This window comes from Lycium barbarum, chromosome 7 (genome assembly GCF_019175385.1).
Source record: "Lycium barbarum isolate Lr01 chromosome 7, ASM1917538v2, whole genome shotgun sequence".
Lineage (NCBI taxonomy): Eukaryota > Viridiplantae > Streptophyta > Magnoliopsida > Solanales > Solanaceae > Lycium > Lycium barbarum.
The window spans coordinates 5,140,984-5,153,430 of record NC_083343.1 but is presented as its reverse complement, the minus strand read 5'-3'; the positions used below and the strand labels follow the sequence as shown (position 1 = coordinate 5,153,430).

General features: G+C 31.1%; 1 protein-coding gene across 1 annotated transcript; it reads left to right on the top strand.

Moving 5' to 3' along the window:
- Positions 1-841: 841 nt before the first annotated feature.
- Positions 842-7,758, top strand: LOC132602984 (bHLH transcription factor RHL1-like). Its single transcript, XM_060315822.1, has 8 exons — positions 842-1,101; positions 1,192-1,680; positions 2,264-2,356; positions 2,828-2,977; positions 3,107-3,172; positions 5,114-5,179; positions 5,397-5,465; positions 6,861-7,758. The coding sequence occupies exons 2-8, from the start codon at positions 1,204-1,206 to the stop codon at positions 7,188-7,190; spliced, it is 1,251 nt and encodes a 416-aa protein (XP_060171805.1). The 5' UTR covers positions 842-1,101; positions 1,192-1,203; the 3' UTR covers positions 7,191-7,758.
- The last annotated feature ends 4,689 nt before the right edge of the window (positions 7,759-12,447 follow it).

Below are 12,447 nucleotides of genomic sequence, written 5' to 3'. Positions count from 1 at the left end.
AATTATAATTTGAACTTGTGATACTGCAATTTGATAGTAGTAATTTCTTAATAACATAGTTATCAATTTGTCGCTTGAGGTGATGAAATGATGCGTGGTAAGGGAATATGATTTCATAGACGAAGTGCAGAAGTTTGTGCTTCAAATAAGTGTTCTTCAAATAATGACGTGCAAAGTAATCTCAATGAAAAATAGTTAATGCTTTGAAATTAAATTTTGAGGAACTTGATACTAGTGACATAATTTCTAAAATATTGATAGTTAGTTCAAATGAAATTGAATCATTATAATACTAAATATATATTTGTTGAAGAAGTACCATTCCGATGGTTCGCATGTGCTTAATTGGGATTCAGTGTTACTTGATCAAAATCAAGCATTTGAGGAGGAATCGGTAGCAATTTTGAATAGGTAGATTCATAAGTTGAGATCAAAAGAAATAGATTCGGTGAAACTTCAATGGAGGCATCGTCCGGTTGAGGAGGCTATTTGGGAGACCGAATCGAACATGCAGAGTAGATACCCCCATCTTTTGGACCGTTCGGCTACTTTTTTTTTTAATTATTATTATTATTATCGTTCGAGGACGAATGTTTGTTTAAGTGTAGAAAATGTAACAAACCGCTAGATCGTTTTAAGTTTTTTTGTCTCTTTTTCTCAAATTGACCCTTCCCGTAACTTTAGATCAATGTTTTTGACTTGCGAAGATGGGTAGCACGGAACACTAATAACCAAATCAAACCACTTTATACAAGTTGAGTTTTTTTCTTTAAATATTTTCTTTCATCCTAATTAAAGTAGTAGGAAAAAAAAAAAAAGGTTGTTGGAGAAATAAAAAGGCAAGGGGGAAAGGGGGTGGAGTTGGAGATCAACACATATAAACGAGACCTATATAAACAACATTCCAAAACCATAACCTATGAATTCATTCATTTTTCTTCAATCTTTCTCTCTTCACCTTATTAGAATCATCTCTTTCTAAAACTGAACCAAACTTCCACACAAAAGCTACTCAAAGAAAACAAAAACAAAATAAAGAAAAAAAATATATCCAATTATCTCCCCCTCTTCCCGTCTTCAAAATCCTAGCAAAAATCCCCGGTATACACAACTGAAAAAAAAAAAAACTCTTTCAAAGTTTATTTAATTTTATGTTTTATATGATTTTAATGAAACCATTTTTATTTGCAGAGGAAAAAAAAAATGCAAGCCATGAATTCACTTCTAAGTCAACAACAACAACAGTTACTTCAAGACGTCATCTTCGATCCGACGTCGTCTAACGACGATTTCCTGGAACAATTCCTCTCTTCAGTTCCTTCTTCTTCTCCTTGGTCATGGGACCACCACAACAACCTCTCTTCACCGCCGCCGCAGCCGCAGCATAACCTTAGCTCCGGCGATGATCAACAGCCATCACTTCAGCCGCCGTTTCATTACGACGAACAGGCTTCTTCTTTACTTGCTTCTAAGCTACGTCAACATCAGATCACCGGCGGCAGAGGCGCAGCAGCAGCTGCTGCTAAAGCACTTATGATGCAACAACAGCTTTTGCTTTCTAGAACACTCGCTGGAAATGGACTTAGGTCTAATGGAACCGGCTCTGGTGATAATGGACTGCTTTCTCAGCCTTTAAGTCTCGGTAATAATGGTGAACAAAACGACGGCGTTGCTAATCAGGTGAGTTTCATTTTTTTTTATTTTTTTTACTCCCGTCATAAATTCAATCATATTTATGAACAGTTTTAACTTCTACTGTAAAAATTATCCTAGTAATTATTACTATTTGAATTAAATTAACTCTATATTTTATGATTAAAATTTAGATATTTGAAAATTATGTACTATAAGCTAGAATTTTTTTTTGCATATTAATTTGATGAAAAAAATACATTTTAAAATATTGTTAAAGTTCATGAAACTTGAATCTAAGAAAGTAAAAAATATCACATAAATTGAGATACAGAGAGTAATTGTTACTCTCTTCTACTGTCTCAATTTATCTGAGAATTTTCGCTTATCGAGATTTAAACTGTATGAATTTTGACATCAATTTATATAGTTTTCTCATCATTTTTTTTTAAATCATATTAACACGAGAAGTTTGCTAACTTATAGTATTTTTCATATATATATATATAATTTTTAAATATCTAAATTTTAATTTTAACATGTAGAATTGATCTACTTTAATTTAGCTTCAGATTGAGGAAGGTACACTTTTTGTGCAATTATTAACGATTAATTATGTGATTAAATACAGGGTAATGACAGTTCCGTTCAAGCTCTTTTCAATGGATTCACCGGATCTCTTGGTCAAACCTCCAATCAACCTCAACATTTTCATCATCCTCAGGTCCGTTACACATTTTACATGCCATAAAATGTATTGTAAAGTTGACACGATTTATCATTTGAATAAATTTCAGGCACCGCAAGTGCTCAATATGAACACTTCTAAATTTAAGTGTCTAAATGAAAAATCGTGTCAATTTTAGGTGTCTGTATGCGTTCAACCTATATACAAACTCGTATTTGAGTGATACTTCCTTTGTCTCAATCTATGTAGCGTTTTTCAGATTATCAGAATCAAACGAGTTTTTCTTTGATTGTAATTTTTTCATGTCTTTCAAATAATTCGAGTTGTTAATTCTTGTAATTTATCGTAATTTTTAAATATATTGATTTTATATTAAAAAAATGAAAGTTTCTATAGCTCGATCAAAATTTAGAAGTTTGAATATCGAAATTTTAACTGTGCCACATAAATCAGGAGTAAACTATTTCACGATAATTCATATCCAATTTTTTTTTTGAAAAATTATAGGGAGGATCGATGCAATCACAGAGTTTCGGAGCTCCGGCAGCGGCGGCGAGTGGTTCAGCTGGCGGCGGCACAACGGCGGCGCAACCAAAGCAACAAAGAGTTAGAGCTCGTAGAGGACAAGCTACTGATCCACACAGTATTGCTGAAAGAGTATGTTAAATTACAGTTTTACCCCTTTCTGTTTTAGGAATTGAGTTACAGTTTTTTGCTGATGGTTCCGTATTTTATGGGTTTCTGTTTTGTTTTTCTGTTGCGATATGAAAATGATGGTGGGGGCAGTTACGTAGAGAGAGAATTGCTGAGAGAATGAAGGCTTTGCAGGAACTTGTACCCAATGCCAATAAGGTAAAAATATTTACACCATTTACAGTAAATTAAAATTAGGGATAGTAACTTTTTATTGATCCCTAAGTTATTAGTAAATTATGCTTTTAATCTTTGTAATAAATGACTTAGCATATTTAACCTATAATTAATTATTATATGTGTTTTTTGTCTCTTTATGTAGAAAAAATGTTACTCATGTAATTTCACATCATATCCAGTAAATTAAAATTAGGGATAATAACCTTTGTGGGCCCTAAGTTATTAGTAATTTATGGTTTTAGTCGTCGTGATAAATGACTTAGCATATTTGACCTTTAAATAATTATTATATGTGTTTTTTGTCTCTTTATGTAGAAAAAATGTTACTCCCTCCACTTCAAAATAAGTGTGTGCTTGAACTTTTGTAAACTGCTTAAGAAAACACTAAGTCTTAGAAAAAAATAGGTAGTTCAACTAAACTATCCTGAAGTAAATACTACCTAATTAATATAATTTTTTTATTATATAAAAATTCACTTATCTAAGTAGGAGCAAATTTGGAACAAAATAACCAATTTATTCTTGATTATGTAAGTGTACACTTATTTTGAACTAAAATAAAAAGACTAAGTGGACACTCATTATGAACCGAAGGGAGTATATTTTAACTATTTATAGAATTATATTACCGTCAAACTAATATGAAGTAACAATTTAAATTTAACATAATATATGAGTAATTAGGTGGTGAAACGGTTAATAATTATGGTAAATTTTTAAATATTCATAAATAAAAGGATCAAAGTGCATAATTCAATTAATTAGAGGTTTATTATGCTTAGTCAGATATCATAAAGACTAAAATCAAAATTTACAACAATAGAGGGACTAAAGTAATATTAAGCTTTAAATTAATTATTATAATTATTAATTTTTAATCATTAATTATCTGATCTTTACTTTGATTAAATTATCATTAGTTCCATTAATTGGAAAATTAATCATATTACATACTATTGTAACTGTTCTGGGTCTCAACTCTACTTAATTTGTCGTCCCATGTGATTAATGGATATCATAATCTTCAATTGGACACGTGTCGAGAGAATAGGGCGAGTAGATGGTTTTTTAGACTTTAGAGTGTGAGAAGAATATTAGGAGTTAAATTAAATGTGTATTTCTTTCTGTGCGTACTTGAAAATGAAACTGAAAAAGAGATTCTCACGGGGATCGTAATCCTGCTGACAGTTACCGCATTTAATCTAATTTCAACATTTGTGTAACGTGTATTCATAGTACTATAGCACAAATTATTCATTAAGCTTAAATAATGTTGTATTAATATCGATAAAATTTATTCACATTCGGTGTTTATATCAAATTATACGATTTACTATGGTTAAATAAGAAATTAAGGTTAAAATATGTATCTAATTAACGATACTTTAGCAAAAAGAATGTAAGTTAAGACCTGTAATAATAGTCTTAGTCATAATAATATTGGTTCAAACTACTCATTTGTATCTTAAACGTTTCATTTAATTAACATTTTACAATTTCGGTCTACAAAAAACACAAAACTTGACATGGAAGATAGTATGATCATCAAGATTGTGATGGAGTGATAAGTAAAACTCGTTCATCCTTAATTAGAAGTTTTGAGTACGTGCCTTGTAAATTAAATCGTTTTGGTTAGGGAGCTAGCGTTTTACCTTCAAAATAAGACCTTCTAACACGAATTTAAAGTAGTCGGCCCCAAAGGAAATACCGGAAACTAGGAAAAAGTATTGTTCTTTACTTATAGTGTTTTGTCATTAGAAATATCTTGTGTTTTAAATTAATTTATACAAAGAAAGTTAATGTGAAATTGTGAGTTCTCTGACTTAATTGATTATTCTAAATGAAAGATATGAAGTGAATGGTGTTTAAATTAATGGGATACTAACGTGATAGTGTTTGTTGGGTTTTATGGAATGACAGACAGACAAGGCTTCAATGCTGGATGAGATCATCGACTATGTCAAATTCCTCCAGCTCCAAGTCAAAGTTACTACTCTCTCTTTTCCTTTTTTTATTTCTTTATTAGGGATTTTTAAATTGGAAAAGGATGCTTCCTTGTTGACAATTTGGATGGGAAATAATGTTTTAAAATTAGTTGGTGAATATGGGGTTTTTTTAATTATAAAGAACTATACTTTGGGTCAATATCATGGTGTTTGTGTTTCATTTTCTTTTTCTTTCTTTTTGTGTGTGAACTGATCAGGTTCTGAGTATGAGTAGATTGGGTGGTGCTGCAGCTGTTGCTCCCCTAGTGGCTGATATGTCCTCTGAGGTACACTATCTTAACCCTTCTTGTATTTTCATTGTTTTCACATGTAATCATTGAAATAATAGAACTGAACATTGGTATCCTTAAAGTTACTATAAGTGCTTATTCTAGAGGTTAAATTATTTGATCTAAGTTTTCAAGATCAGTAAGATTAGTAGTACTTTTGAATAGTAACAGCAAACACAAATTGGTGTTCTAATATTAAGAAAAGTATTTGTCAAATCAATTAATCAAACCCAAACTACTATTTCCAAAAATATTTTCTTGAGAAACACTTTTTCAAATAACCAGAATTTGAAAGCTTGATCAAACGGACTAGTAGTCCATGATCACTTGAGTTAATATGAATTTAAACTTCTTTAATCATCATCTCAATATTTGATCTAAGATAAAATCCCCCCCCCCCCCCCCAAAAAAAAACCTCTACCCCGCAACCCCGCACCCCCCGCCCTCCAAAGAACCAAAAAAATCATACCCCATCCTCCCTTGATCTCCTTTATGAGATGTCTCTCAAAATTCTCTGTCAGCATAATGCGACAAAAACATAAAGTATCACGCGTGCCTACATATGTTCCCCCTTCCATAGCCCTTTTCCCCATCTTAGCCAAACACCTTTCCACTTTTCTTTCGCAATATTTAGTAATAAAAAGTAAATTTTATTTGCAGTATTTATACAATACAAGTAATAGAAAAGTATACATCTTAATAATATATTTGTCAATTACATCATGATTAAGTGGTGATATATATTTTCTCTTTAACTTTAATTGTTAGATTTGATATAAATATCAAGTACGGATAATTATTTGCATCCCTTTTTCATTTTATATAATACTTTTTTTTATTTTTTTACTTTTGTAAAATCCGTTTGAAAACTTCAATTTCAAATGAAAAGCTTTTATGTTCACACAATGGGGGATCTTGGGGGTTCGAATTCACCTGCATGCTTTTTCGATCGAGTTCGTCATACGGGGCTTGTCTAGTTTATCTCTCCTGTGTGTTTGCGGGCTATTACATTGGAGGGGGTTTACTTTGTGCGCACCCAAAAGATAGGAGATGCGGGTTCACTTGTCATAAAAAAAAAGATCACATATTTCAAAAAATGTTTGACCATACGAATATTATGACATGTTTAAAACTATAAACTTTAAAAGGATTTTCTGTAGTCATATGAAGTTGGAAAGAAAGAAACATGGAGGTAATATATAACACAACATTAGACTATCATTTTGTGTAACCATTCGTATAATTTACCCTATAGTAGTACCAAGTTTTGTCTGCTGAGAGAATTAATCCACAACTATTATTTGAATTGTTTTTTAACCGACCTGCTTATCTTAATAGTAATATTTGCACTGGCAACTATGGAAGTTAAACTCATGTTATTGCCTTATACAGGGAAGAGGTAACGGAACGGCATCCTCATCTAACAACGACACTATGACGGTAACGGAGCACCAGGTAGCTAAACTGATGGAAGAAGATATGGGATCAGCCATGCAGTATCTCCAAGGAAAAGGCTTATGTCTCATGCCTATATCCTTAGCTACAGCTATCTCAACTGCCACGTGTCACTCCAGGAACCCCATGATCCCTAACGGCAACAACCGAGGTGGTGGCGAGGCTGGTGGCCCAACCTCTCCTAACATGTCGGCTTTGACTGTCCAGTCAAACACGATCACTAACGTCGGAATTGATCCCTCCGTTAAAGACGCTACTGAAGCTTAAGCTAGCGTTTGGTCATAGATTTTATGAAACCTGAAAAAAAAAAAAAAAGTTTTTGATGTTGTGTTGAAAAATAGTTTTTTGAAAGTTATGTTTGGAGATACATTTTATCTGGAAAAAAAGTTAAAGTTTTGAAAAATCATTTTTGGAACTTGAAATTTTTTCTTTAAAATGTTTTCTAAAACTTGGACAAAAAAAACTTTCAAAATCTATGGCCAAACAGGAGCTAAGAGTTTCTTTGGAGTTCTTTTAACGGCGTTGACTGTTTCACTGACCCGTTATCTACGGAGAAGAAAATGTGAAAATAGTGCTGATGGTTTCTCTTTTTATCAGCCGTCAAGTCTACCAAAATAAGGGTCTTTAGTCTTTATCTTTTTTTTTTTTTTTTATCATGTAAAAAAAGAGAGAAAAAAGAAAGAAGAAGAGAGAACCAAGAATGACATCGTATTTAGGTAGACTTGGCTTAAGTAAGCTTAGCTTAAGCTAACAACAGGAATGCCAATGCTCAGTGGCAACTAAGGACTCATGTTTCTTTTAATATTTTCTTCTTAATGATGATCTTTTTTATTTATATTCTTTTGTTTTTTCTGTTTTACTTAATTTAGTATTTCTACTTGGAAGGGTTATATTAATTATATATATGTAATGATGAGTTGTGATGATGGTATTATGATATAGTAGGTTATATTAATTATATATATGTAATGATGAGTTGTGATGATGGTATTATGATATAGTAGATGATTATGAATGATTAAATGACCCAAACCATGAAAAAAGATGAATAAATTTACGGAATTCAAGCATTGGAAAAATTGGGTTTTGATTCTTTCTCATTTCATGGAAAAGGTTTGACAGCTTTGAGGTTTTGCTTTATCCTTTTCTTCTTTTATGTTCTGATTGATCTCATTATTTTAGTATCACTCTGTCTTTAGTACTTTTTGGGGAATTCGATTGCTTTGCTTTGTGGTATTCTATTGAATAATTTACCATCATTTCGGTTAATATGTATTTTGTATAATAATTCCAATAAATAATAGGCCCTCCTTTGACTTTAGAAAAAGAATTAGTTCCACTTTAAAGAGGTCTTCTTTTGCTTTTATAGGAAGAGAAGAAAGATAGAATAGGTAAGTTTATTGTATCAAAGGCATTGAAAAAGATTGGACTTTTTGGAACTTCTTGATGTTTTTCTTTTGGAAGAAAGAAGTCAAGGAACTTTTGCTTTCTTATCAGACAAAAGAAGGAAAAAAATAGACGAGAGAAAATTGACAGAAAGAAAAGATTAGCACTAATCTTTTACCCCCCCTCCCCCCTCCCCCCGCCCCCCAAAAAAAAGGTTAGAGTGCGATTGATAAAATTTCTTCATCATTACGTAAAGGTTTTGGATTTGAGTTCTAGAAATGATTTTTTTTTTTGATAGAGTACAACCACAACAACATATCCAGTGAAATCCAACAAGTGATGTCTGGGAAAGATGGTGTGTACACAAGGGCAGATCCAGCATTTAGGATGGGGGTGGCATGACACCCCCTAGATTAATAATTTTTTATATACTTTTTTGTAATTTGCTTAAATTAAGTTAAATATTTGATCCTGCCACCCCAGTCGTAAATTAGACAAAGGTACCACGGCTGGAAGACACAAGTTTGAATCTATATTGAACATTTTCCGACTCTCATTTTTCTTTGTGCTTTTTACCTCCTTTGTACTAGTAATTCTCTTTTCGGCTCTCCCAATTTTTTATTTATCTTTTTATTATTTATGTTGCCTTTCCTATTTTCTATTATTTTATCTATGGTCTCTAGCGAGAACACACAAATAAAAACTTCAAAATTTCTTAAATTAAGCATTTCTCTTAATCTCAAATTTGTGAGTATTTAAATCGAAAAACTTAGCTCTCAATGGGAATTTTGGATTGAGATCAAAATTCAATTTTTTTTTTAATATAATTTCTTTTGTTTATACTCCTCCGTCCATGTTTACTTGTCTATATTTGACTTGGGACACTCCTAATAAGCAATAAATAAAATGAGAAATGAATTGGAGTACTTAATAATAAGGTAAAATTGGTATAAAATGGCAAATTATGTCTTGGTTTTTCAAATTATATAACTTGTAAAAGTGGACATATATTTTTAGTAATGGACAAATAAAAAGGATGGAGGAAGTGTATTATAAAAATTTATGTTATTCTATAATTGTTAAATTCAATTTAAATTACTTTACTACTTAAATTGTGATGGAAATTTCGTAACCACTGCTTAGAAAAAACATGAAATTTATGATTTATTTTTGAGAACTTGTAGTTTATCTAATTCTACATTTACTCATGGGGTGTATTTACCTATTGAAAAGTTTTTCTATTATTTTTCTTATTTTGATTGGTGTAATTCCCTTATTGAAGATGTTATTTTACTTGTGCAGATTCATTTTTTAATATACACAAGAGAGACAAGTCCCTTGATGAAAATCTTAATTTTACTTCTGTTGTTAATGGGTGTGATTCCTTGTTTAAGATGTTAATTATATTTGTTTCTTGATTTTTGAGATGTAATTTTCATATTTGCAAATAAAAAAAAAGCCTATTAAGTTGACCCGAATAAATCAAAAAGAGATGGACCCGATCCAAATACACATTTCTAACAAGATATACATTGAAGAAAACTGTGACACCCGCTATCTTCAAATCCTAGATCTGCCTCTGTGTGTACACAACCTTATCCCTACCTTGTGAAGGTAGAGAGGTTGTTTCCAATAGACCCTCGGCTCGAGTAAAGCATATCAAACAGGTATGAAAAGAAAATATAGTAAAAGAATAATGGAGAAAAATATAATAACAACAACAAATAATACAATAAGCGATGTAAAGAAAACAAAAGCTAATATCGAAGAATCAGAGAGTAGGGAAATAATAGTAATAAAATTGGTAAAGGGAACTAAAAAAGTGCATGACTGTCCATTAACCCTCTTCCCTAATCCTAGTATACTTTCCCTTTTTAACGAGTTAATCTAAATGAATTCAGATTAGTTAAAACTCCAAAACGTATATAGGAAATAGAATATAGTAATTCTTTGAATTTGTAAATTAGAGACTTTTGATTAGGGGTGTACATGGACCGAGTTAGTTCGGATTTTTTAAAGACTAAACCAAACCAATTGCATCAGGTTTTTAAATCTATACACCAAACCAAACCAACAAAAGTCGGGTTTTTCAACCTCGGGTTTTCTCGGTTTTTTCAGGTTGCTCAGGTTTTTCGAATTTTTTCCGGTAAAGTTTTCATACAAAACATATAACTTGTACTTCAAATATTTCTTTAGTCTTAGTAAGATACGACTATCTAATTAAGATATTTATTAAGAAAATAACACAAAACGTGATGAGAGATGACATTGTACTAAAATATTCAACGAAAAAAATTAATGAAATTGCATAAAATAAAATTGTCATAATCTAAAAGTACTAAATCATGCTACAATAAATACAACTAATTTATAAGACATGTAGAAAATGATCATAATCTTAAAGTACTAAGTCATGCTAAAATAAGTACGGTCAATAACTATTAATTACATGACTAGATATTAAAGAAAAAAATAAAATAAAATTAAGATCATAATTTTATTTTATGTACGGTCTACTTTTGATATAGAAAATTTTATGTACGGTCTATTTTAAGTCTTTGCTTCTGTCGGCAGGAAAACATGTTTCTCTTGCTTAACGTTCATGCAAACGTGTTAATTTATGCTTTTTTACACCTCTTTTTCGTGTTTGTAGACTCGTATTTTAAGCTATTTTCCTCTTTTACTTGCACGTTTAAATGTAACTTCTTTTATGTTTATTTTCTTTTCCATAAAATCAATAGTTCAAAATTTACCATAACAAATGCTCCCTATTAGTGAAAAAAATCAGGTTTAAACTAATCAAAGGTCTTGGGTTTCAACTATGTGAATGGAATCGCTTTTAGTAGGGAGAGCTTTATCGTCAAAGTGGACCTTCCGGCACGACTATATATTAGTCGGGCCTAAAGTATATATCGAACACTGAGTGATAAATAAAAAAGAATTCTGTAAATTGTTTAAACGATGAGGTGAATATGTTAGGGTTTGTCCGAAATTTCCTACTTATTTGGATTCTGCCATAATTATGTTTTATTTCAAAAAGGTTTTCTTGATGGAAAAGGCTTTCTTGCTGGAAAAGATCTCTTCCATATTTGAATAATCTTTTCTTGGAGGAAAAGTTTCGGACTTATATAAATTTCAAGATCCGTCTCATACAAGAAAACACAATAGCATCTACAATATAGTCATTAAATAATCTTGTTTAGGGGGAGATAATTCTCTCAATAAATTTTATGATTTTTTATATTAATTTTTTCATATGTAGGTCAATTGATCAAACTCTATTAGAATATTATGTCTTTTTAGTATATTTTGTTTAGGTTTACAGTTGATAGCTTGCGCATGACGCCATCTTCTTTCGAACCCAACAGAATATTCATAATCTAAAGTCATTGAGTTCATAATGAAATTGATATTGTTTCACTTTCAAGTTCTAGAATACTTACTTTAGTTGAGAGAGTATGAGAGATTATTAGGCTCGCCATTGACAAAGAACAAATTATTTAGTTGAAGTTGCTTCGTAGTTTATCCACTTATTAAGCTGCCTATCGTTAATAGTTAATACCATAATTAACTCTGTATCACGAATATAGAAATTATTATACATTTATTATTATGCTTATTATACGTTGAATATATATCGATGATAATATGAATTATGAGAGTTAGACGAGTGAATTCCTTAATACTCTGGAAAGGGAACGCAAATCTAACCATTACTTTCTCTATTTAACGAAAAAGAAAAAAAGAGTGCTGGTCAAATCTGCATCTCTATCAAGTGATGATGTGTTCGATACATTTTGATCAATGACGATTCTCAGTAGCATATGTAAGATCTCGATGCTTACTAGATGAGATTCAATAAAAAATAAAAAATAAAATTGGATATTTTTTTTTAGAAGGAGGTAGAACTGAACTACCTGTAGAATTCCACAAGTGGCATGGGACAAATTAAATTTGTCTATTTGAGCAGGCCACTTCCCAAAATGGAATATGAATTCGACAAACAGATGATTCCAATTTTATGAATTATATTGAATAGACTTATTATGTTAAATTCTAGACCAAGTAGGTGAAAGATATAAGTTGCTAGCGATATAGTCAAATTCAACAAGTTTTTCAGTCAACAAATATGATAACT